At 39.5% G+C, this 27,701-nt stretch overlaps 1 protein-coding gene across 3 annotated transcripts; it reads left to right on the top strand.

Annotated features, from left to right (window-relative positions):
• The first annotated feature begins 1,048 nt into the window (after positions 1-1,048).
• LOC121317978 (coiled-coil domain-containing protein 68-like) lies at positions 1,049-27,607 on the top strand. 3 transcript variants are annotated; one of them, XM_041254098.1, is made up of 11 exons: positions 1,049-1,351; positions 2,585-2,716; positions 3,241-3,324; positions 10,469-10,618; positions 11,622-11,747; positions 12,191-12,307; positions 18,255-18,340; positions 21,875-21,980; positions 22,283-22,366; positions 26,121-26,197; positions 26,600-27,606. In XM_041254098.1, the coding sequence occupies exons 1-11, from the start codon at positions 1,349-1,351 to the stop codon at positions 26,694-26,696; spliced, it is 1,062 nt and encodes a 353-aa protein (XP_041110032.1). In that variant the 5' UTR covers positions 1,049-1,348; the 3' UTR covers positions 26,697-27,606. The 3 variants fall into 3 exon arrangements, with proteins under 3 accessions (XP_041110032.1, XP_041110051.1, XP_041110041.1); XM_041254117.1 differs by lacking the exon at positions 26,121-26,197 and having other exon boundaries at positions 26,600-27,607; XM_041254107.1 differs by lacking the exons at positions 26,121-26,197; positions 26,600-27,606 and adding an exon at positions 23,848-24,090.
• Positions 27,608-27,701: the final 94 nt, after the last annotated feature.

The raw sequence follows: 27,701 nt of genomic DNA, 5'->3' as shown, positions 1-27,701 counted from the left end.
ATTCATATTAAATATAACATTTAATTTGACCTTTTAGCATTCTGATCTTTATATTTATAGTGAACCAATCATACAACCCAGCAAAGGCTGGAAGGTATGGACCTGGACTCTAACATGTACAACAATTGTGCAGACCAATCATAATTTGTATTCCACTGTATACCTGCTAGTATGAGGCAGATATAGTGTTCTAACAATGAAATTCAGAGAATTCTCATTTAACTGCACAAAGGGTGTATGCTGAGTCTTCAATTAACTTTTTAATGGAGAAAAACACCTGTCGACTTGATCCTAGAACCAAACATCCCAACACTGTACTATAATTTAAGGTCTGCCCCAATAAAACAAAAAGGAATTCATATACGCTGCGATGTGAGAAGACCACACCAGTAACTCTCTGTGTCTCCATTGAAGAGTTCCCTAAATAAGAGCCAATATATAAACTGGAATATATACACTATGAGCACGACCCATCAAAATCCAAAGGTGTAGAATTGGAACCTTCTGCTTCTTCCATCGCAGATCTGCCTGTCATCCCTTCCTCTCATAAAATTACAAAACCATTTTCAAGTCTGTTTCTGAAAATAAATACTTTAATTCCATACCCTTTCCTCAAATATTTACCCTAGTCCTATACTTATTTATTCTTGAAAAGTGAGCCTTATAAACCGGACCGACAGAAAGAAATATGCCTCCATTGCCGCAACATAAACAAGTGAAACAACTCAATTCCAGGAAAAAAATACAAGGCTTTTGCTATCAACATAAAGACCTAGCAAAATATGTATACTATTCATTTGTTAGAAATAAAAAGTCCTTTGTGCCTTATACTGTTGCTTTATGCTTTAATTTGTAATCAACTTCCTAATACAAACTGTATACTTTATTGCTACTCTTTTATGCAAAGTTATATAGATAAAATATGATAATGTAAAAGCCCCAATTGGTTGCTAGGCTGCATGAAGTAAATGATTAACCTAGAAACATGTAGTTGGAGCCACACCTAAGGTATAATTACATAATTTGCAATAAGCGTGGGGGCTTTTATGTTAAAAAGTAAACCAAATGTCAAGCAAATTTCGCCTTCGAAACTCTCTGTGAACGCATACAAGGAATATAGTAGAAACTGCCTTCCCTGCCAGTCATAAAGTGACATGAGCTCTGGATTCTGAACAAGTAGGAAGTGAAAGCCGGGAGGAGGCTTTGGAGTGCCAAAATGCTGCATGCCTTGTCAGTGACTGTTGTGTGGCCTTTGTCTGAGCTTTTAACAATTTAACTCCTTTCTTATAACTGGATTACAAGGATGTGAAGACTCACTCTTTTTTCAAAAGCACAGCCCTTTACAACAATGGTAAGTGGAGTTTTTCAAGCTCTTGTTTGCTATTATGAATATAACTCTTCTTAAATACATTGAAGTTGAATGAATTGTGCAGTGTGGTAAAAAGCGTCAATATGGATACTAGGTGGACACCGTCACGTTTCATATACTGTAATATCCTAAAAAAATAGATGAAACTGTTCAGAACTCAGGTAGGTCCTTTATAGTTACCTATATTAAAAATACAGATATACGTTCCAGGTATTTTGCCATCTAAATGTAAGTATTCAAATAGTAAGGGACAGCTGAGGCATTAGGTTACAGTTACAGTGGTAGACTGACAGCTGAAGGATCACCTGGCTTACAGTCAGTCCCCAGCATTAACCTCTAGGCTACACCCTGTTACACAAAATATGGTTTCACTATTTTTACTGCATAGTTACTTCACAAGGAGAATTCGCTCTTCACCCTAGCATGTCTTAATGTTTTACATTTGTAATTTAGACAGATCAAAGTAGTTATCCAGTAAATTGGAACATTTTCTCAATGGGGCCGTTTCCATGAAAAAAGAAAAATACGTCTCACTGTTTTCTTGCTCTATTTTGGTAGTACTACTGGGTTGTGTGTGTTTCCATATAGTTTTCTTTTAGCCTGAGAAATTCTCCTTCCAAATGCAAATAACCTAAAACCAAATAAGTGCTGTATGTTGTCGTTAAATAAATGTGTTTTATTTGTTATTAAATCTGTTTCTGTATAACACAGCTCTGACCAATCTGAAACTGTTGCGTTAATGACATAATATTGTCAAATAAAAAGTGTAAAAACATTTTAAAAAAATAGAAAGCAATATTTTTGGTAGATATACTGCACAGTACACGTTTGAGTCATAGGGTAGAAATTGACTTGAGTGGTGCAGTTCCACAGTGCCACAGTCTAAGTGAGAACATTAGCACTCTGCACACTCCCAGCACTTTCTGTCCATTCTCTAAACAGAATGAAAAGTTCTATGGACTGAGACTAAAAACAATGGCATTAAACTGTGTCTGAAAAATATGAATAATTTGGATACCATTACAATTATTGTACTACCCTGCAGAAAACTTAGAGTCATTTAGCAGACCATAGCATTATCAGCAATGACAAAGGATTTGAAAAAAAAAAAAAAAAAAAAGTCCTAATGCAGTAGCTCCCTACAGTGTGTATTGGTTAATACAATTGACATCTGTTTTAATGAATGCATTCAATGTGCTCCTACACTACACACAGACTGCCATGACCACTCTGACAAAAACTGGCTATGATGTAGTGACAAGAGAAGATCCTGAGGAGGACCGCTCTGTTCTGTTTTATGGCTCTAGTGCCTCACAGTACAGAGAGGAAACAGAGTACATTAAAAAGGTGAGGTAACTTAAGGAAAAATACTTTCATTTTTTGATAAGTCTGCTTTGACTATGCTTTCCGGAGCTGCTCTTTGGTTCTCGTTGCCTGCCATAGACATATGTACTGTAAGCAAGATCAGTTAAAGTGACTTTATAGAAGTAAGCATCAGCACCCTCTTATGCTCAGCTGTGTATTGCCATTGATACAAAATAAAACTATACCTAAAGAGGCAGATCACAAGATGGCCTTTATTTCTATAAAGGACACTGGATTATCTAGCTACTTACTCTTTAAAGATTTCGTGGCACTGTTTGGGAGACAAGCACCTGTTTTAACTGCAATAACTTTAGTCTGGCCTGGCAGTATTATCTCAAATACATGCATGCTGAATATAATAGTATTTTAGAATTGTGCTAGAGGGTTAAAATAAAACATTTCAGAATCTGTTTTGCTTAAAGGGATCAAATTGTAGTTTTTTGACGAGATATCTGAAAAATATATAAATACATGTAATTAAAAAAATAATAATCCTTGCATTTAAGATACGCTCTAAACTGGAGAAAGTACAAACGCAGGTATTTGGAAATGACTGTGATGGTTATAGAAGACAGACATCAAGTGATGAGGTAATGTATACTCCTACAGTGTATCCATTCTGCTGTATTAATCTATACAGAGCAGTGTTAATCCTCCAGGGTTTTCTAAGTCTTCAGCAGGGTGTTGCTATTATGTTCTTACAGCTTATGAAGAGCCTATCTGTCATGCTGAGATTCGAGTTATAGGGAAGATGACAGACAGTAGTTTCTAATGAGTGTGTTTATTACAATTTAACTATCTACAGTGTGTGGGAGACTAAGGGATAACATATAGGGTAATTATAAAGTCACTTCCTAACACATTTCTTGTCAAATTGAAGGACATCCATATGTGTGAATAACGGAAGCTCACTTAAGACAAATGGTACCCAAATTAGGAATAGCTATTATAAGAAAGCCGCTACAGTGACCTATATGACCCAGGGTTGTATGATAGGATGCAACTGATCTAGTTGGGGAATAAAAAGTTCACAGTTTGTGTGTAGAGTGATGAGGGTGGAGAGATAGGAGAAAACTACACAGTGGAAAAGTGTGCTGGACAAAGAAGGATTTTCTGATAAAGTAAGGTATGGGTTTTGACAATGCTGGATGGTGATTTGGATTTTGTTATTTGTAGAATTGGTTTAAACAGGGGAACAGGCTTACCCTGGCCTGTGTTAGATAGGACTACTGTTAACCTGTTTAGTTAGTACCCAAAGGCCTAGGGTTTGTGTTTTGTTTGTTTTTGAACTCAGTTTGCTAATAAACTTGTGCCACAGCGTTGAGCATTTCCAGTGTACTGTGTGTAATTAAAGGGACAGACACTTGTCTGAAGCACAACACAGACTCCTGCTGAAAACATCTAAATAAGTTACACTGTGTGTGTATGTATATTAGTGAACTAGCCAATGTATTTTCAGGTCAGATGCTTGGGGTACAGGCAGAAGATAGCACAGCCTGAAGCAGTAACTGCAGTTTTAGTGCTTCTTGCGCACTTTTGTTTAAACCCAAATCGAATAAAACAGGTTTGAACAAAACTGTTCACAATAACTACAAAACTCTTAACAATACCACACCCAAGTTACAGCTATCAATGTTCTCTTTTCTACTTCTTTTTGACTGTGGCCAGGGGTTGATTGACAATTAAATATCCAGTCACCACCTAGCCACATTCCACACTTCTCCAATCAATGTCATGTGACTGTGCAAAGCGTGGCCATCTTGGTTTTAGGCTCCTGCACTAAGATAGCCACCCATCACCAAACTCATACAGACACATGCGTGCACACATCTGTGTACCCATCTGTACAGCCTCTGATTTTTTTATATATATATATATATATATATATATATATATATATATATATATATATATATATATATATATATATATATATATATATATATATATATATATATATATATATATATTGTAAAAGATCCTCGCACTCTCACGGTTCGTTGCCCCTTTAAAAAGCAGACCCTGGAAACAGAAATGGATTTTTACGCTGCTTGCGCTCACTTTTAATAAACACCAATTAAATAAACAAAAACAAAACCTAACCCCGTTTTGGAGCTCTGACTATACACCACCAGGTCCCTGACTAACACACAGGACGGCTAAGCCATTTACCTGTCACCAAACACAAAAAACCCCACAGGTTTCAAACAGCACTTCACCTTGACTGCTCGGAAGCAGATCACACCTTCTGCCTCCCTCCACTCAGCAGCCCTGAACAGACTGGCTGTATCCTTTAAATACCCTGCACCTGGCTCCAATTTACAATTAGCACCAGGTGCAGGGGATTATTAAACAATAAAACAATTAAGACACTCACATTCTCACATGTTTTAGCATGGAAGGATTTTAACCCACTCCCTGCTATCTTACACATCCTCCCCCCCAAGTGTGTAACACTGATCGACCATACCAAGGCCACCCCCTCCCCTAAAACACAACCACCCACACTCAAGTCCAGAAATGTCCATTTCATGTTTTAGCAGGGAAGGGTGGGACTTGAGGGTGGGTCGGACCTTCTGGCACTTCTAGGAAGGGACCGTGAACCGACGACAAGGGACCCCATCGGGAAGACCAGGCCGACCGAAGCGACGACCGGGGAACAGGAGGATGCAGCAGTGGGCAGAGATCTTCCCCTGGGAACCGACGCAGCAATGTCCGATCACCCAGGGGAAGCGAAGCAGCGAACAGGGGGAGCACCAGCGACGCCTGGCAGCAGCCCAGCGATGACTGGGTGCTCGGCAAGAGCGGAGCAGGGAACCAGGGGCAGAGCTGTGGCCAATGTTGCAGACTCCTGGGCTCCAGGTCTAGCGCAGTAAGGTCTAGGAAGACCGGTAGGGTGTCCAGGAGCAAGGGGCAAGGGACTGCACCTGGCAGTGCCGGACTGGTTCGCTGGGATGATGGAGGTGGGCACCTCAACTCCTCCTCTTTGTTTGTTGCTTCTCCCTCTCTGGGATCTGGGAGCGGCAGCTCCTCCTCTCTGGGCTCTGGGAGCAGCGGTTCCTCCTCTCTGGGCTGTCCCCACTTTTGGAGCAGCAGCTCTAGCTCTGTCGGCTCCCGCTCTGGCAGTCCCAGTACTTGCCTCCACTTTTTATCCTGCTCTTATTGAGCAGCGGTATTTCGGATGATTCTTGTGAATAATTCCTCTATGCTTTCCATTTTACTGGGTCGTAGGGACGACCACACATGCTGCCACCATATGTAAAAGATCCTCACACTCTCATGGTTCGTTGCCCCTTTAAAAAGCAGACCCAGGAAACAGAAATGGATTTTTATGGCACTTGCGTGCACTTTTAATGAACACCAATCAAATAAACAAAAATAGAAACAAAACCTAACTCTGTTTTGGAGCTCTGACTATACACAACCAGGTCCCTGACTAACACACAGGATGGCTAAGCCGTTTACCTGTTACCAAACACAAAAACTCACACAGGTTTCACACAGCACTTCACCTTGACTGCTCGGAAGCAGACCACACCTTCTGCCTCCCTCCACTCAGCAGCCCTGAACAGAATGGCTGCATCCTTTAAATACCCTGCACCTGGCTCCAATTTACAATTAGTACCAGGTGCAGGGGATTACTAAACAATAAAACAATTAAGACACATTGCATTTCACATGTTTTAGCAGGGAAGGATTTTAACCCCCTCCCTGCTATCTTACAATATATATATATATATATATATATATATATATATATATATATATATATATATATATATATATATATATATATATATATATATATATGTGTGTGTGTGTGTGTGTGTGTGTGTGTGTGTGTGTGTGTATTGGCTGTAAGAATTGTGTGTTTTGTTTTTGTTTTGTTTTTATCAAGAAGTTACATCCACTGTGTATTAAAGTTTTGGCGCGGTCATACAGTGGCTCTCAAAAGTATTCACCCCCTTGGACTTTTCCACATTTTATTGTTACAACATGGAATCAAAATGGATTTAATTAGGAGTTTCTGCCACTGATCAACACAAAAAAAGTCCATAATGTCAAAGTGAAAAATAAAATCTACAAATTGTTCTAAATTAATTACAACAAAACAGAAAATAATTGATTGCATAAGTATTCACCACCTGTGCTATGACACACCTAAATAAGCTCTGGTGCAATCAATTTAGAAGCCACATAATTAGTTGAATGGAGTCCACCTGTGTGCAATTAAGGTGTTTCACATGATTTCAGGTTAAATACACCTGTCTCTGGGAGGTCCCACAGTTGGTTAGTACATATCCTAACAAAAATTATATCATGAAGGAACATTCAAAGCAAATCCGGAATAAGGTTCTTCAAAAGCACCAATCAGGGGTAAGATATAAGAACATTTCCAAGGCATTGAATATCCCCCAGAACACAGCAAAGTCCATTATTAAGAAATGGAGAGAATTCACAACTGTGAATCTGTCTAGAACAGGTCGTCCTCAAAAACTGGAGTATCTGGGAGAGAAGGGCACTAGTCAAGGAGGCCACCAAGAGGCCTATGGCAACTCTAAAGGAGTTACAGTCTTCCACGGCTGAGCTGGGAGACACTGTGCATACAGCAATAATAGCCTGGGTGCTTGACAAAACTGGCCTTTATGGGAGAGTGGCAAAAAGAAAGCCATTGTTGAAAAAAAGGCACATGAAATCTCAGCTAGAGTTTGCCAGAAGGCAGGTGGGAGACTGAGACCAGTGGAAGAAGATTCTATGTTCTGATGAGAACAAAGTAGAGCTTTTTGGCCTCAACACTAAACACCGCACATCATCCTGATAACACAATCCCTACCGTGAAGCATGGTGGTGGCAGCATCATGCTATGGGGATGCTTCTCTGCGTCAGGGCCTGAAAAGCTTGTGAAGATAGAGGGCAAAATGGATGCAGCAAAGTATAGAGAAATCCTGTAGGAAAACCTGCTGAAGTCTACAAGAGACCTGGGACTTGGAAGAAGATTCATCTTCTACCAGGACAAAGCCAGAATGCCCTGGAGTGGCCCAGTTAAAGCCTGGACCTCAATCCAATTGAGAATATGTGGAAAGAGTTGAAAATTGCTGTTCACCAATGGTCCCCATCCAACATGATGGAGCTTGAGCAATTTTGCAAAGAATAGGCATAAATTGCAGTGTCCAGATGTGCAAAGGTGCCTCTACCAAATATTGACTCAAGGGGGTGAATACTTATCAATTGTTTTCTGTTTTGTATTTATAATTAATTTAGAACAATTTGTAGATTTTATTTTTCACTTTGACATTATGGACTTTTTTTGTGTTGATCAGTGGCAACAACTCCTAATTAAATCCATTTTGATTCCATGTTGTAACACAATAAAATGTGGAAAAGTCCGGGGGGGGGGGGGAATACTTTTGAGAGACACTGTATAGATAAACAGTTTGCACGTATATATACTTGCTTTCAAGATGGATTTTTGTTCATTTGTTCAAAAACAATATACAAATAGATAACCAGAAGTTGGTTTGTCACCATTTGAAATAAAATGTTTACACTGTGTTTCATTACAAGTAGGGAGTTACAGCTAACAATAATGATGCATAACATACAGTACTTGCATAACTATAAAAGCTCTCTGTCACAAAATTTTACAGTAAGCACAGTACTTGCATCATGGCTCACAGTCTTCTTTCTCATTGCTAACCATAGCAACAGGAAAAAGATCACTGATTGGCTAGAGAGGATGACAAGATATACCAGTTCCCCACTAGCAAAAGACAATGTGAGAGTGATGTTTCCGATTATTTGTTAGCATTATTTTGCAACAAAATGACAAATAAATTATAGTCACACTATAAAAAGTTGTGGATTGTGTTAAGTTGTGGTTTCTGCAACAAATTAACTGACTGCGATTTTCTTACAGCAAAATAACCAGACAAAACTAAATGAAACATCCTAGCTGTAAACTGGATGGCTAAGCCATTTACCAGTAACATAAAAGTATCACAATACCTTTCAGGCCTCCTCTACCCTGCACAGACAGGCAAACCCCTTTTTTCATTCCCTGCCCTCATATGATAATCCTATTCCTTTTTACAATGCACAATTGACATTTAAAACATCTGCACCGTTATCCCTATCAGTGAAGGATTAATTGCATTTAAACACTTCCTTGTTGAAGAGATAGTGCAAGAGCCCCCAACAGATATCCTTCTGAGACTGGTTGAACTTTGAATGGTTTTTATTTTAATGGAATTTTTGCACTGAAGTAAAGGGTGTCAGCATGGGATCTGAATATCACATACCTGCCTTTTTATGGGATCAGTTGAGAACAGATTTTTACACCAATACAATGGAAACACACCTAAGGTGTATCTTGGATACATTGACGACATCTTCTGAACTCTTGTGAAGATTTATTGGGGAATTGTGGTTTTCCAGAACAGATCATCAATTGAGCTAAATCCTGCATTTCAAATATAAACAGAAACGATGATTTATATAGTAATAGTAGACTACATGCAGATGCCAGAATTTCTGTGGTCCTCACTTATCACTCTACCATCAGGTTACAATTTAAAATGTGACAATTCATTATTAATTGTTGTCCACAGTAGCACAATATAAATTCAATTGAAAAAATAGTGCTTTCATACATAATTACATTTACTCTTATTTTAAAATGTTACTGTTAACTGCTGTCTGGCTCAGGCTGATGATATGAAAGAAGTGATTACGTTTTTGAATCGCAAAGAAACAACCATGCCAACTGAAGTCAAACATTTATTTTCTACTAATCAGATCTATGCATGGGGATTAGTCGGTATTTGAATTTCTGATCAAATCAGAAAATTACAGCATTTCATTTACAAAAGTACTTACAGTCATAAAACCCATAGCTTTGTGAGTTAAATAATACAGTGGCTGTATTTCCACAAATAGACAGATGCACTGATTATCCACACAATTAACTTGTAAGAGTAGACAATGCTAAATCTTAATGCATCTTGTACTACAATCATCCTTCCATTACGGCAGGGGAAAATGGCCTCTCAATTAATGCTTGATGGAACATCTACTTTACACTATGTCTCAATTGATATTTGTGATGAGAATGCCTATTTAACTGGAATGGATGCCCCTCATTGTAATCAATAACCTGCTGTCATACAGTGATGTACAATGCAATGAGTTCAATTGTATTTTTGTTGCATGATTCTATGCAGTTGGTTAAGGAAGCAATCTTACTTGTGCACAGAGGTGCCACAAGTATGTTTTTTTTTTTTGTTTTTTTTAAGAACAATCTTAAATGCATTCCTATTTAGTATTGACCAATCAAGTTAAAGGAGCTCTCAAAGGTGTCTCGTCTCTAAATTCATCTGGTACCCTTTAGTGTAACCATTAACGCCCCCCCCCCCCCCCCCCAATAGTCTGCCCCTGGTAGATGCAAGACATTTTGTATGTTGTATTTCTTACTGATGTACAATTTCTCTTAAAACTACGGGCAGAATCCATTAGGTAAGATTACTGTGATATTTTAGACTTATACCAGGGTGCTTTTTAAATTCAATAAATTATCAATTTTACTGCATTTCCCTAAAAACTGACACTGATTGTCTGAGGCAATCTATGATTTGTATAATCAATGGTATCATCTTTTGTGCTAACCTGATTATTCATTTATGAACCTGAAGCTTTATTTGTGTTCCAAGCACATCACACATTGTCCTTAAATGTTAGGTACGGAATCAAAACCCATGGAATTCAAGTGACTCTGAGACAAGAGCCAACAGCTTCTACTCCAGATATCATCAGATCTTAGAAGATATCAAAGAAAAGGACTGTCAGCTCTATCACATCAACTTGGAGAACCAGGAGCTAGAAATCAGGGTATGGCTGCTTGATTTAGCTACTCTCAAGGCTTTATGTATTTCAAATGGTCATGTCACATGTCACGTAGTTTAGGATCCTGTGCTTTACATTAGTATACCGAGCATCAAAAGAAACTTATCACTATTATAACACATTTATTTTTGAAAAAAATAAGGTATGTAAATGATGGATATTGATGAAATGTTTTTGGTTTCTTTTTAATCATTCGATCATTCATCCTTGACCATGACAGACTTGAATGACTAGGACTGAAGCATATGCACTTAATCACCTAATTAGTGAGACAGTTGATTGGACACTGGATAGTTCAGCTGTTGAATTGCAAGCTTGAATAAAAGCAATAAAGAAAATCACAGAAAAAACCCAATCTGCTACGTCTGTCAAGAGAGCAGCGCCTTTGTGCAATCGGTATGTTGGAGGTTAGACTAGGGCAGTGTATTGTGGCTTGCCATCTCACAACCAGCAATTTCAAACCTGGGAGTATAACCAGACACACTCTGTCAATGACAGGCCACGAACTGGGAGACCAAGAGTCACAACACCTGTCCAAGATCGACAGATCATTTTGCAGGATATCTTCTCGTGATGTCAATTGTTAATCACCACAATAAAAAGTCGCTGCACCTGCTCTAAAACACATTTTGTTATTTTTCCATCATATCGAGTGAATTTTATTCAAATATCAGTGATAAGTTTTCTTTTGATGCTGAAATATAAGTGATAAGTTTATTTTGATGCTCAGTATACATGACACAGAAAGACATATTTTCAAAGCCATGATAATGTATAGTAACACAGCTCAGAAACAAACAACAAATTGCTTATATTAAGTTTTCTCCTTCAAAGACCATATGCCCCAAACACTTTTCCTCTCAGCATTTTAATCTGCCATATAATTTTCTTTTGCGTCACATCCACACTGACCCTCCAACAACTGTTATTGCTACTTTACTTGTTCCTTTGTTAAAAGTAGTGACTATGGTTCTGTTTCCATTTGGAGCTCGAAGCATCACGAGAGGCTGGGGCTGGGGCCCTGAGAGATGCTTCAAGAAAACTGTTCGACATGTACCAAACTCGACTGGAGGAAGCTAGGAGGAAACACTTGGAAGACAAACAGATACTCCAGGTAGGCTTGGAATACATGCATCTTTAACACATTTGAGGAATTCAATTGCTATCTGAGGATGTACCAATAAAAGAGACCTGGAGCTGTTAAAAACAGATAATTGCCTTTATCTAATCTTTCATTACTGAGCATCACGAACGTGTGTCATGTAGGAATCGCGCATCCTCTTGAGAGGCAGGTGCAAAATCTGTCGCAGACAAAACAGTGCATGACCATTTTCCCTTTTACAGTAAATACCTTACACATTTACATTTTTATTCTGGTCTGCTGTTCTCATAGTTTTCAAAGCTTTTGTTTTCTAAGCACAAAAAAAGAAAATGTGGTAGATCTATTTACCTTTTCAATGCTCTTAATGTTTTTACTGTGAATTAATTTGTTTTGTGGTAGAAAACGTTTTTCCCCGTCCCTTCTCTCTATATTATTGAATTTTGTATCATCTGCAGGCTTACACTGAGGAGCAGGCGCAGAATTTAAAGAAACGCATGGAGATGGCATCACCACTTGAAGAAAAGCAAACCAGAGTCTCAGAACTGGAAAAGCGGGTAGAAAGAATGGAAAATGTACGTTTATAATTCTCGTCATCCATTTGGGGCTTAGACACCATTCACACAAGGGCATCATTGTATAGTACAATAGTTTACATTAGAAACTCCCTCCCCTCCCTTCTGGTGACACTCCCCAGTGCAACACCTCAGCATAGAGAGTGCCCTTAGACAAGTGGGACAGTCAATGGGCTGTCGTGGTTCGACGTGAGCGGGAAGACCCTGCTATTGAACCAGGCCTGCAAAGGATGCATATGCAGAATACCCAATGGAAGGGTCTGGGAAGTTGCTGCCAAGAGGCCCAGAAGTTTCTGGAACGTCTCAACTATTAGTGCTTTGTTGAGCTGAAAGAACTCCAAGCAGGCAGCTATTCTCCGCACTCTGCCATCTGACAGAGTGGCCAACATGGACTCAGAGTCCAAGCACACTCCCACATAGAAGGCTGTCTGAGGAGGTGTCAGCTGGCTCTTCTCATGATTCACCATAAGGCCAAACTGTTGGAGATGGCCGGTGATGAGATACTTGTGGGTCTTTATCTGTGCTGGAGACATGGCACAAATTAGCCAGTCATCCAGATAGTTGAGTACTCTGATGCCCCTGAGTCTCAATAGGGCCAAAATAGCTTCCATGTACTTTGAGAAGGCACGTGGAGCTAGGGAGAGGCCAAATGGCAGAACATGGAACTCATACTGTACGTGGTTCCCTGGAAGGCAAAGGTACTTCCTGTGCAGGTTCTTCCTGTGCAGGTACTTCCTGTGCGCTGGCCTTATGAGGATGTGGAAATAGGTGTCTTTGAGGACCACCGTGGTGAAACAGTCATCTGGCGTGAAAGATTGCAATAGCCATTGCATTGCACCGTGTAACAATTATTATTTATTTTTTTGGTTCCTGGGTAGTAAGTGTTATTTTTGAATTATTTTGAAATATACCTATTTTCCAGAACATTCCAAATAGATTCAGTGCTGAGTAAACTTGGAGTAACTTCTAGAAATTTCTAGAACTTTCCAGTAATATAAATAGTTGTATAAATACAGGGGCCTTAAGCCCACCAGCTGAGTTTAGTTCCAGCTGCCTAAGTGGATACATATCTGCATTTTTCTGAGATGGCATCAAGAGGCTGCAAGCATCCGGCAGACACATTTTGCTATGTCTGCGGCCAATTTATCAAGACATGAGCGAAAAAGTCCTCCGTGGAAGCATCTGCCAAGATGTGTGAGGCCTACAAGGCATATTTCGGCATGCCTGTCGGGGATCAAGACAAACCCTGGGCACCTCATTTCACCTGCGAGCACTGCAAAAAAACTCTGGAAGGTAAGATGGACAATTGTTGCTCGGAATTTTATGTTATAAAATTTGTTAAAATTTTTAAAATTGTAAAAGTTTTTAATTTTAAAATGTTTTACAATTTTCAATGTTATTGAAAAAATATATCATATATGAAAAATGTTGTGAGAGTCTCTTACACATTAGTCATGGGCGAAATAAATGTATTTTTGTAGGATGGTACAGAGTGGAAAAGAGAGCCATGAAGTTCGCTATCCCAAGAATTTGGCGGGAACCCACTGACCACTCAAGCAACTGCTAGTTCTGCATGGTGGACCCTTCCAAACGTTGGACTGCCAAGAATGCACCTGCTATCACGTATCCGGACCTTCATTCATCCATCGCCCCGGTGCCACACTGCCACAAGCTCCCCGTACCCACTCCTCCGGAGAGAGAGCAGCCGTCTTTAGAAGAGAGCAGCAAGTCAGAGAGCGAGGAAGACATTGTAGATCCAGAAGACAATTTCAGAGGTGGAGCTGAGGAGAGAAACCCATACTACCCTAACCAAAAAGACCTCAACGACTTGATTAGAGATCTTGGTCTCACCAAGTCCAATGCCGAGCTTTTGACGTCTAGGCTCAAGCAATGGAACTTGTTGGATGAAAGTGTGCAAGTCGCAGATCAGAGGAAGCGTCACCAACCTTTTTCCAGCTTCTTCACCCGTCAAGATGGGCTCTGCTTCTGCCACAATGTGACCAGTCTGTTCGAGGCAATCGGAATCGCCTGTAACCAGAATGAGTGGCGCCTCTTCATTGACAGCTCATCCAGGAGCCTCAAAGCCGTGCTGCTCCATAATGGTAACAAGTACCCGTCTCTTCCCCTGGCTCACTCGGTGCACCTCAAAGAGGATTACAACAGCATCAAGACCTTGCTGGACGCCTTGAAGTATGATGAGTACGGCTGGGAGGTCATAGGAGACTTCAAAATGGTGGCATTCCTGATGGGTCTCCAAGGTGGTTTTACCAAGTTTCCCTGCTATCTTTGCCTTTGGGACAGCAGGGACACCAAGGCGCACTACCACAGGCGGGACTGGCCACAGCGGACCGAGTTCTCTGTGGGGAGGAACAACGTCAAGTGGGAGCCACTGGTGGACCCCCGGAAGGTGCTGATGCCACCACTGCACATCAAATTGGGCCTTATGAAACAATTTGTCAGAGCTCTAGATAAGGAGTCGGCAGCCTTCAAGTACCTTCAAGACTTCTTCCCTAAGCTGTCTGAGGCAAAGGTCAAAGCCGGTGTCTTCGTCGGACCACAGATAAAGAAGATCCTGGAGTGCAATGAATTCCCCAAGAAGCTCACTAGTAAGGAGAAAGCAGCTTGGAACAGCTTTGTCGCAGTGGTTCGGGGCTTCCTGGGCAATCACAAGGCCGAAAACTTTGTGGAGCTTGTTGAGACTCTGGTGAAGAACTACAGCACAATGGGCTGTAGGATGTCCCTCAAAGTCCATATCCTTGATGCTCATCTTGATAAATTCAAGGAAAACATGGGAGCGTACTCGGAGGAGCAAGGCGAGCGCTTCCACCAGGATACGCTGGACTTTGAACGTCGCTACCAAGGACAGTATAACGAGAACATGATGGGAGACTACATTTGGGGGCTGATTCGTGAAAGTGATTTACAGTATAATCGTAAATCTCGAAAAACTACTCACTTCTAAATCTTTTGTAGTCATTTTTGAATTACTTTAGTATAAATACATGTTAATTTGGATTCATATTTGTTTTTTGCTGACTTTATGTGAACGAAAAGACACAAATTTGCCCGTTTTCTCATTGGAAATAGGTACATTTCAAAATATCACTGTCCTGGTCACAAAAGCAAAGTTTGTGGGGAATAATAGCCATGTTCTAAACTTTTGAGGCATAAGCAATTAGGAAATAACATTTACTACCCAGGAACAAAAATTGTGTTACATAGTGTCAACATTTTGAACCTCGTCGAACAGATGCAGGTTGACCTGTCTGAAGTTGAGGCCACCATCCTGCTTTAGCACTAGGAGTAGAATCCTTCCCCCATATCGAGGGGGTCCATTATGCAAATAGCCTATTTTTGCAACAGAGCTGCCACCTCCTGAGACACCACAGCGAAGTCTTGTGGGTCCTTGACTGATGTTGTAGTTACGCCCTGAAAGGGAGGAGGACAGTGCTTGAATTGTAGACGTTAGCCAGTCTGAATGGTAGAAAGTACCCAGATGTCTGTGGTGCACTGACCTCATGTGTGCAGGGTGGTGGAACCTCTGCGGTGAACAGGCCGGTCCTTACCATTGCTTTTGCAGCGGACGCAGCTTGCTGTGCAGGTTTTTGGGGCTGTTGGGCCCTAGGGTGCCAGTTTGCCGCTGGTTAACGTGCCGGAGGTGGTCGCTTGGGAAGCAGGCATACCAGCTCCTTAGTGGATTCCCATGCGCAGTGAGAGCATTCCACTCTGTAGTCCACCGCGGGACGAAACGTGTGCCCTAGAGTGACCAAAATCTGCGCTTTGTCCCCATCAAGCACCCATGCCTAGGAAAGCCAAAGCTGGCTGCGGGCGGCCACCAGCCCAGCCAGGTTTCTGCCTTATGTTTAGACAACCGGAGTAGCTTGTCCAGCTGTTGTGGTGAGGGCCTGAGGTTTTTGTAGAGGGACCACAGCAAATGAAACTGGTAGACTACCAGGATGCTGTTGTAACTCCCTAGCCATGCGCTACTGGTTGTTAAGGCAGGCGACGCCCGTGGATAGCTGCGCCAAATTAGGCACCTGAACCTAGGCAGCAATGGAAGCCTCAGCTGGCAGAAAATAGGCCAGGCCCAGCTTTTCCGCACCTTGCTGACAGATACATAATGAACCTTGGTTGTAAATCTCCCTCCCGGCCTATGAGGGCGCTAAGCAGCGAAAGTAGGATCCTTTCGATGGCCTGGCCTGACAGTTCTTTCCCAGGGTCGGGAAGTCAGTCAGTCTGGAAGAAGGCGAGACTCTGTTGCAAGAATGTATTGACCTGGAAGGGAGACGACGTAGCAGCTGCAGACAGCTGCACTCATTTACCAAGGGGTCATGAGTGACGGCATAAAAAGGGCTAGAGATTCGCAATCTACTGCTTCGCTTGGTTTTTGCATTTGAAACTAGAAGGACTGTGAGAGACCCAGTGAAAACTGTTGAAAAGAATATTTGTGAGTGTTTTGTTTGTTTGTGTTTGTTAGTAATTGTCTGTGTTTGTAAACCACCAGATGGCTAACACGTATCTGGAGCTGTCTCCTTGGGCCAGCACAAAGCCAGACCAACACTTCACCACAGTCACTATAAATAATTGTTATCACCCACGACGAGCACTACTGCACGCACCCAGACCTGTGACCGTGTCTAGTATTATTGTGGGGTGGATAACGTGTATTTATTATTTGGGCTGCAATCCCTGTCTTTTTGTTCTCCGTACTTTACACATGTATGTGTATAACCAGAGCTTATTGTTTGGTCGCCAGACTAGGATTTACAAAATAAAATGTCCCTTTTTCCAAACTGGATGACAATTGTCTGTCTGTGATTATTTCTGCACTGCATCACTTCTGCACCTCTTCACAGATCAGCAGCCACTTTTCCACAACCCTGTTGTTGAGAGGGAGAACTTTACCACTGGGTATGTACTGTCTGACTCCACGTCCTCAGATGGGAACATCAGCTCCTGTTCGCCCACCTCCTCAGGAGGATGAGAAAGACTGTGAAGATGGTTTCCTGTTTGGGCTATTTTCCCCGGGTGCGTCGTCTCCTCTCCCTTGACGTTGTGTCATGGGGTGAGGACTTAGCCACTTAGCACGTTCCTTAGAGCTGTGAGATAACCTCTTCTCAAGTGTGCGCTTGGAATAAGGAGCACAAAATTTGCAGAAGCTGCAATTAACCAGCCCATCCTTGGTCTTCCATGTCTCACAGATTGGCCTTGCATGTCTGAAAGGGATGGAACCCGGGCATGATGCCATGAGCAAGCAATGCAATGTTCAGCTGTTGCCTCAATATACTTATATACCGACCAGGCAGGTCAAGACTCGAGTGGTATCGATTTGGTGACCTCAGCACCAGGTCAGTTGTGTACCGGGATGGTACCAGTTCAGTGTGCTTAACACCAGGTCGTTACAGTTTCGGTATATACAGATATAAGCAACAATGTATTTATCTGCACAAGGCTCTGTGATCAGGTCAGTCTTGAAAGGAAAAATGGGGCAGAGATCTGTGACTGCAGTACTTTTGATCCCTCGGGGGTGGGGTCATGACTGCATCACAGTCTCAAAGAGCATCTTTGGTATAAAGCATTTTACCCATTTGGTAAAGGTTACATTTCGTACTTGAAAGGGAATAGCCACTACTTAACGAGCAATTAAAATGTAGATGAAATGAAATGTTAAAAGTTTATACTTTCAGACAGTCTGCAAAACACATCAGTCCTACAGTTGTTCTAACTGGGAGGTTCACTCCAGTTTAGATGTCAAAAGCCATGCCTTCACATAAAGCAAATACAGTGAAGCATGAACCAAAGGAACAAAACATTTGTGGCTGCTTAAGACAGGTGCCTGTTGATTCAAGGTGCCTCTGCCATTCACTTGTATTGAAAAATAAAAATGAAATTATGTCCATGGTTTACTAGCTGCTTTGTAATATTATAAACTGTATTGTGTTTACAGGAAAAGAAAGTGCTGATGGAGAGAAAAAAATTCATGGAAAAAGAGATGCTGTCAATTTCACATAACCATCCAGATGATATTAAAAGGTATAATAATACAGTATATAATAGTATGCTGGGTCATATGAACAGAAATAGTTTGTGATATGCCCAAAAAACTGTTTATTGTTGAGCAGTTAATAGTGCCCTCTGAAGCCACCCCATAATAAACAAAATCACAGATTTATCTTAAGTTGAATAATTTAACAGATATTGACTGCAGTTTTCAGCTTATAGTGGATAACTATTGCCCTTGGGTTGAAAAGGTGACCTCTAGTGAGCAATAAAGCTCACAGCCTGCGGCTCTATCGTCACTGTCAGTCCCTTTTTCAAGCCCCGGGGCAACAGCTTTTCACAATAAGTTGCTTCATGTAGCCTGCACATCCAAGCCTAGGACTAGAACAGTAGTGACCATATTCACCAAGGCTTGAAGAACGTTTTTTTTTTTTTCAAAGAGGTATTATGAATAAAATATAGTGTCATATTAATTAAACTCTTCTAGATGATTTTTGATTATTTAAATACAGTTTACAACAGTTTTATCAAGCTTGCTCCTTGTCAGCGATCATTTTTCAGGGGCTCACAAGCTACTGTAATAAATCACTCACCTTTCAGTGTAACTTTTTCTTAAACTGGTTGTTTATTGAAACGTCCAGTAACTTGTTAATTGTGCAATGGGTTGCAGGCGCTTTGATACTGAAGGCGGCAATTAAGCTCAACTGGTCACAAATGACCCAAACTGAGATTGTCAAAACCTTTGTATAGTTAAAAGGCTTCATAGTGTTCAATGAACAAGTAAGCACTCCAAAAGATGAGTAGTTTATTATTGTATTTTGGTAGTCCCAGAAAAATAAAAGTTGGAGCAAACTTGTTTATAATTTGCAACATCGTGAATAGGGCCTTATAAGTGCTGCAGGATCTAGGTGGGGGGAGCTTTTTGTGTGCCATGGCTCACGGCCTGTCAACAAGGCCCTTTTCAATTACTTTTGGAGTGCTGGTAAGTTTGTGATGCATATTGTCCACGTGATCCCGATATTATAGCTGATCCGGTAGTAATATTTACAGTGGTCTTGCATCAGTGGGTGCTGTCCTGAATTTGAACCGAGACAATAATTCTGCTTATAGACCTTATAGGATGCGGTATCATATAATAACTAGACCATCTTATAGACAGGATCAGGCTCCAGCCTCGATAAATTCATAGCTCTTGCATATAACCAATTTACCCCATTTCACAGGTAACAACGAGACACAGTACATTTTTTATTCCACTGAGAGATCACTGATATGAAAAGACATGTGCAAATAGTTTTTTGGTTTCCTATTATATCTGTTGGCAAGCAAAAAATATTATTTAGAAAATTTGAAAGATTTACCCTATGTTACTCTATACATCATCTCCATCTCCTGGACATTTAATATACAACAGCTTATTGCAATCTATTAAAAAAATAAAATTAGTGTCCAGAAAATCTCTACCTATAATAACTACAATTACACATCATTTTAACATTTATCATGTTTTAACTGCAAATTCATATTTCAAAATATTCAAATAGAGTTTTTCAAGTATTCTGAGAGGTTGCTAGCTCTGTTCTAACATTGATGTCTGGGAAAGTGGAATGTGGTAAACAAAGGAATATTAATATTACATTTAACATGATTGGGTACAGATTTATAGCAAATCGAACAATTCCATAGATTATCCTCACCATGCATATACATTCACTTAATTAGGTAAAAAAAAATGAGTAGTTTTGAATTTTTAATTTTTTTTAGCAAACATATATTTTAATTTTAAAGCATGATATATGGTACTAGACGGGAATTAAGAAATCTCGGTCTGCAGACCTTGCTTCTGATTATTTCACCTGGAAACTGTCCCCTCCTTTATCATCACATAATTGTAACTAACATCTCAAACCTTACAAGCTGCCACTAATTACAGATTCAAACTGACTTTGTAATACTGAATAATTTCAAATTACTTTGTTTAGGTTTGTAATGAAGAGAAGGAACATCAAGTCCATTATGGAATTTCAATGTCTATGATTAAAGATCTTGGCTGTCAGGGGAGCTTTGATCTGATCAGGAAGATTATTTCATTCCAATACAGCTGTGTGTGAGGAGACACGCTTTCCAGTTGAGTTTTGTCACCTGTTCCCTCCACACACAAAATGACTTGTGTGCAATAGATAGCCAATTGTCTGCAGTCTCTACTGAATATAACCCCAGTCTAGCAAAATGAGAAGCATGCATTGCTATCAATGCATTATATAAACAGGGCAGCATGGGGTGTTGCTTATTTTATGATTTTCTGTTCAATGGACTGAACACTGAACACATATAAGACCTGCTTCCTGTGACTGTTCCCTTACAGTGCATGTTTTGTACACTAAACACATGTGGCTAATAAAATGTTACCTTGTATTAGGTTAATGGGATCATTTACATCATTTTAATTTTCCTAATATGCATTTACTATGTATTTTCTACTGTGTGTTCTTTATAAAAAAAAAAAAACAAACAAACAAAAAAAAACAGACTTTCGATAAATGTTTAGGAACACCCGTGTAATTAATTTCTCCTTAATGGGAAAAATAACAAATTATAATTTTTAAAACAACTTGGACTTCTTACAAGCCCCTCAAATGAAATGCTGTTGTTTGTTTCTGGTGTGGTAACTTTAATTGCTGTGTCTTTCTGAAAAAGCTTCAAGAATCTTGCCAAACATATTTGTTTTTTATTAGATCATAATAAGTTGATTAACTGAAATCACTGTGATTCTTTTACTGTGCACTGAAGCCTGTATATGTTTTGGCAATTACACTTGCCTTGTGTCTGGCGGGGTTCCAGTTTTGAGGAATTAGAAAAGTTATAAAAATGATACAGTTCCTTCAGTTCATCTTCAGAGAGACTGTGATCAATCCTCTCATCTTATCTATGTTGTGTGGATCACCATTTTAGAAAACCCAAACTGAAGATGTGATCCTCCCTGTGTTTGTTGTTCAATTAATGCCCAATCTATGGCATAACAAAATTTCCTGAGCATTCTTAACTAGTTTAAAAATAATAATAATAATAATAATAATAATAATAATAATAATAATAATAATAATAATAATCTCAAGGTCAACTATTTTACACAACTCGTTTAATACCGGAAAACCAATGGACACAGGGTATTATGGGGCCACTGCAAAAATCCGACTGGCTGAAGAATTGTACATCGAAGCCTGTGCAACACTAATGTGCTTCCCCACCTTACCTCAAAAGAGCAGATGTGAGTCTTTTGCTGGAATAGTTAGTAAGTATGGCAAATAATGTTTTAAGCAGAAACAATAGAGTTCTACACAGAATATTCAGGATATCATGTAAAGAATCCCTTTAACGAGAAGGAGGCAAATATAGGGTTCATAGCTTGAGTGTCAAATTCAGACATCCCTTTTAAGAAGAACATAGCAAAGAAATCAAATGCAGGTCATAAATAATTGCAGTATTATAATATAAGCCACCTGGCTAGGTTATGCTGTAGGGTACTGTAAAATAAACATTATGTTTTGTATCACGTTTATATTTCAGCTTAAGGGCTTGCCAAATGGAAGCAGCTGCTCTTCGGGAGAAAATTTCCCATCTTGATGACATGGTTCTCAGCCAGAACAGAAAACTACGGAGTTCCATACAGCAAGTATGTGTTTTTTTTTCGTTTTTCTTTCTGGATAATTTTCTCGTTTTCTCATATCATTGGCAACGACTGCAGGATTGTGAACCCAACAGGGCTTTGTAGCAAACAGATTGTCAACAAGAGGAAACAAAAGAAGACCTTGAAAAAGACGGTCATTTATTTTATTTTAATATGTTTAATTTGCAGAAGGAGAAACAAATGCTGTTTACGAATTTAAACAAACATGACAGTTAAGAAGATGTCTGGTTGTGATGAATGCACAGAAGACTAAATTACTTTTTTTTTTCTTCTCATTTGTTTGACAGATTGAGCAGTTAAACAGAGAGCTGTCCGGTCAAGATAAAGTTATATGGAGCCTGCATGAAAGACTTCTCTCTGCAGAAGCACAGGTGAGAATGAAAACACTGAATAATATCAGCACTGTGGGAAATACAAACATTTCTGGAGCTGTGTAAACTGCGCTTCTGCTTTCTCATCTCTCTTGGAAGGGAAAGTCAATTGTGACAAAATTGTGTGATGGCTTTGTGATTGCTAATGCTGACTAGGAGCTAGGAGTCCAGACCACTGAACCCATTTTACTTGTGACCTGAGAGGGATTTAAAACCTGCAGTGTCTACAGTGATCCTTTGTGCTACCTGAATTCCTATCACGTCAGTTTAACTGTAAACTGCCGTCCTCAAATCATGTACTGCAAAGGAAGTTAGAGAAAACAGAAGGGAATGCATCTGGCCCATATTGACTGAACTTCACTAAGATGAATTGTACATTTCTTATTTTCCAAAAACATTCTGTAATTCTGTTTAAATATGTTGCAGGGTTAGTGGTGGATCTAAAATGTTTACAATGTTACTGATCTAAAAACATTAAACTTCAGTCAGAAAAGCAAGTTGCAAGTCAAATCAAATAGCTGTATTACATACGTGACAAGGACAAGTTTTTATTGGCAGAAGAATTATCACTGAAATATTTTTCACAGTGCAAACTAAAAAAAAAAACATATCTGTACTTACATTTTTTCTCACTAAATGTATTTTGTCAGCCAACTCTGCTTCATTTTTTTCGGTGCTCTACTTCATGCCTTATGAGTTGGTTTTGTAAATAACAAGAGTTCTGCCTTTTTGGATCCCCTTTGAGAGATCCTTCAGTCTGTCTCTGTATCTGTGACAAACTTGGGACAGCTGTGACACAGAAAAGCATCTTAAAAACAACAAGTTAATAAAGAATACTGAAATGTGGCCCATTTATGTACAACACTTCCTCTCTACAGCAAATGAAAGTAAAAATTAACATTGTACAGAAGTACCAACAGGTTCCAGTAGGGGCTATATTTCCCACAGCCCTGTCGTGATTCAATTCAGATTCCAACCTAACAAAGTTGAGGCTAACGTTAACAGTGCTAGAATTCCTCCAAACCAACCCTGCTGAAAATTCTATAAACTGCTGCTGACCACCTAAGAGTTAGGAATTGGAATAAACATGCATTGGTCTATTACTGGACACCCAATCAGAATATAAAATCCAAGAGAAGGGTTAAGGCATATTCGTAAGCGATAGTGCCCATCAATGAAGGCTCTGCTGTGGTGTGGTATTTTACTGCAACTGGAGGTATGTTAATAGAAATACATATTAACTAATTGAAAACCATTACACAATAATTAAGATGCACTATAGCCAGAAAAATAAATAATTGTTTTCAGCATCTGTTGAAGAACAATGTTTTGGCAACACAAGCAGTCTGGGGGGCAAGCCGTGTCTCAGCTGCTGATTTTCATTAAATTCAATATTTGGGGGATAGGTGGCAGGGGACCACTGTGGAGTGCGTTAATTATTTATTATTATTCATTCATGGTTTGGTGGCCTTGTCTTTTAGGTGGGAGGTGGCCCACAGCCACTTCCTATCTGCGGCACTGGGATGCATGTTTTTTCCAGCCATGCCTCATGCAGGTATCAGTCGGGGACATACGGATGAGACCTCCGGCCATTCATTGCCATTCATTCATAGAGGATTTTCCGTGCTGAATTGTGTATTCTGCTTTTTGTCATTAAAGGTTTGTACTGTAAATGCTTGTCCTTAATCTGTTGCCCTGAATTAGAGTATAATAAGTGTAGGGTTCCAGTACTTTTGTCTGCACCTGTACATAATCAGAGATAAATTAAAAAAAAAAAAAAAAAAAAAAAAAAAAAACTAAATTAGTATTAGATTTGAACAGAGCTTTCATTACGGCTAGTCAAAATGAAAAAGCCAGTTCTTATGCAAATTGATTTTAAGTTTGATTCACAGTTAATGCTGTGATGTTCCAGTGGGCATCTACTGTCTGATAGAAGTCCATAGGGCTGATGGTACTGAATCATTTTCTAATGTAGATTTATATAAAATAAGGATTTTTGTTGAACCTGCAAAAAATAGTTCATCCAGGCCAACTGAAAACCGGCAAACCACCAGCTCTGACTAGCAACAACAACTCTGGCCATAGCTGGAATTTCCTTCAAGGCAGATATTAAAGGTAGAATAAAACTCCTTTCCTAGAAGAACAGCATATCTGCATATTTTTAGTTTTTATTAAAAGTAGATAGCTTTTCCATATTGAAATGAAATTACAAAGATTGATTGTTTTAGCCTCCATTATGTTATGAAGAACAATCGGTATGATAGTAGCTGATATATTTTTTGTTTAGGCTTAGTGGGTGGGGGGGGGTCAGCAAAGGCAGATGAAAATGCACATTACATTGCTTTCAGCAAAAGGCAGGGCAGGACCTCGACTGGTAACATAATGAGAAATCACAGGAAACTGCACTACATTATCTAGCTGTGTTAATGCCAGCTCCTCACATTGATTATTTTTCAGATTGATTACACATTCTGCATGTTCTCATGAGCGCCAAAGAATCCGCTATGAATGAATGAATAATGATGATTGCAATTGCAGATGATTTATGAACTGTGAAGGGCCCGATGACCGAGGAGGGCACTCAGGGCCCGAGTGAAAGATAAATTTGGCCATTATTGTCGTCCGTGGTTGCCTGATGGCTACCTGTGCGAGGCTGGCTGGAAATACATGAACAGTTACATGCATACTAGTGCTGCAGATAGGAAGTGGCTATGGTCCACCTTACCCTGGGACGAGGCATGCTATGAGGTGGTGGCTGGGGCAGATGGAGGCAGAAACCAAAAGCAGCTCATGAAAAAATTACACATTCTTTTCTGAGCTTGCTGATGAAGTATTGGTTAGGGGCGGATTCGCCTTGCAGAAAAACAACCAAGTTTACAATTCTAAGCAATGTGGGGTCTAGTTTAGGGCTGCCTTTGGGTTAGTGAGCCAGCCCAGACAGTCTCTACTGATCTAACCACATGCAACATAAAAACTTGCATAAAATGTACTTTATGTATAGTATAGTAAACCATTGCCAATTCATTATTGTTTTACAGAGGTTTTTGTTATTGTGAGCATGTTGACACTTACAGATATGGGCACCTAATAGCATATCTTTAGTCTTAATCTTCTAGTAAAGACTGGGAGCCCCAGTGAATGAATAAGAGATTCATGTGAACAGCTGACCAGCCACACTGCACATAACTCCGCTGACTTCCTTGTAGATTGTGGCTATTCTGAGATCCAAGTGATGCCTAGTGGGCCAGTTGTGATCGCTTCATTGTTTCTGTTCATTTTTTTTTTTTTCTTCCTTTATGTCAAAGCTGCCTTGTACAATCTAGCATGTCCCTTGCTTAGTAAGCAGGGTGACATGACCTGGTTTTGTTTCAGTGACTGCCAAAAGTAACACAAATACAACGCAGAGTTGTTAAAAAAAAAAAAAAAAAACACACAATACTATTTGTCCATAGGCCTCCTTCAAAAAAGCCTCATTAATATCTATTGCCAATTGTGTTCCATTCTTTTTTGTAGAAACTAGGCATTGTTTTGCAAACTAATATTGGGTATGTACTTCAAAATAAAAAGGGAAGCACAAGGTACTCTCACAGAACCCTAATTATCCCTAATAGGCCGGGTTTCTTGATGGCTGGGATCAACGCAGAATTACATAATCCCGTGACTCAATAATAACCAAAGCAACAGGAAGAAAGAATTCTACAAAAAATTATATATTTACACCACAGTTTGACGGCATGATCATTTTATTTTCCAGAATAAAGAATTGAAGTACAAGGTAGATTTCTGGTCCAGCCAGCACCCTGAGGTAGTTTCAACTACAGTGTCAGTCGAGTAAGTTTAATTATTTTCAGGTTGATAAAATGCAGCAATATTTACTCAATCTCTGCCACAAAATGAAACTATTTGTTGATACTGTATTGTGTTTTTTTGTATTTAATTGTTTTATGGATGCAGAACACATACAACAAAGTACAGGGGTTGAACAAATAGCAATACCTACCACTGTTACCATGGGCAGCCTTTTCAGTACCCATTTAATGTTAAAAGTCTGCAAGGTATTTCAAATTGTTCTGGAGAGATACTTGGCCAGTCCTCATTGATTACTGCCTCCAATTCTAGTCTTGAATACAGTAGCACCTGCCAGCACCTGTCTACCAAAGTTTCTGTTTATGTCTTACTCCTCTGTATAACAGTATTTACATATAATTACAATGTTTCTAATGTTTATTTCAGCTCACTTCCACTGAAAAGTATGTTTCCCCTGCTGAGGGGGACTGTCTCAGACATAAGAACTTCATATGGACTTCAGTCCAGTGACACTACCTGCTAATATAAAGACAGCAGCTGCTTGGTAAAGGAATAGTCATCTCCAGCTGGTTAACTTTTCATTTACAACTTCAAAGAAAGAGAAATATATCTGAACATCTGGGCTGACTTCCGGAAAGAAAACACAATGCTTCAGTCCAGTCATAAGAACTGTCCTTTAAGAGATCTCTAATCCTGTTCAGTATGGAGCAGTACATTCATAGACTGACAATTTGAGAATGTGCTGCTTTAGTAACAAATCCCTATATTGTGTGATTTTGGCCCAGTCTGTATAATAAATATACCAGCAGTTACAACATACTGCAAAAGCCAGGATGCTGAAGTTTATTTGTATTTTAAATATCCACATATGTATGTTGTGCTGATGCTAGGAAAATCAAAACAAAATATGTAAGTTGGCCCAGTGCAGAAATGAAAATGAACATCAAACAATGCTGTGCTGAGCCTTTAATGTTTCATGCAGTGCTGTTGATTCAGATGCTAAAGCTTTAAATGTGTAAAATGAACACAGTGAGTATGTTCTTACAGCTAATATGACATTTTCTACTTGGTTCTAGACAGTCCAAACTGCATTGGATTTACAAAGTATATTCTATCTATCATATCTCAAAAAAGGTGTTCCATGAATTAAATTATGATAACTAAAACCTTGATTCAATACCTAACACTGTTCGTGCCTCTCTGTGTGTGTATAGATGTATGAGCGATACGCAACGAATCAAAGAACTGTACAGCATCCTTCCACTGTACCAAGCTAGCACTGCACTCACATAACTTCAAAGCCATAACTATGGTGTAGTTACACAGTAGCAAGTGTGTCTTTCTGTTTGTTTGTATTACTTTTCCAACCCAGTGATACATCTGTAGTATTGTACAATCAATATATACTTATTAAAAGGTGCTAATGAAAACTAATTTTTTGGGAGGTGAGCAACAGAAAACCTGACCAAAAAAAAAAATAATGTAGGTTAGTTTCTAAGAAACAATTTTGTCTATAGCACACTACCCT

The sequence above is a fragment of the Polyodon spathula genome, chromosome 1, assembly GCF_017654505.1.
Source record: "Polyodon spathula isolate WHYD16114869_AA chromosome 1, ASM1765450v1, whole genome shotgun sequence".
NCBI classification, from domain to species: domain Eukaryota; kingdom Metazoa; phylum Chordata; class Actinopteri; order Acipenseriformes; family Polyodontidae; genus Polyodon; species Polyodon spathula.
This window is presented reverse-complemented; position numbering and strand designations above follow the sequence as displayed.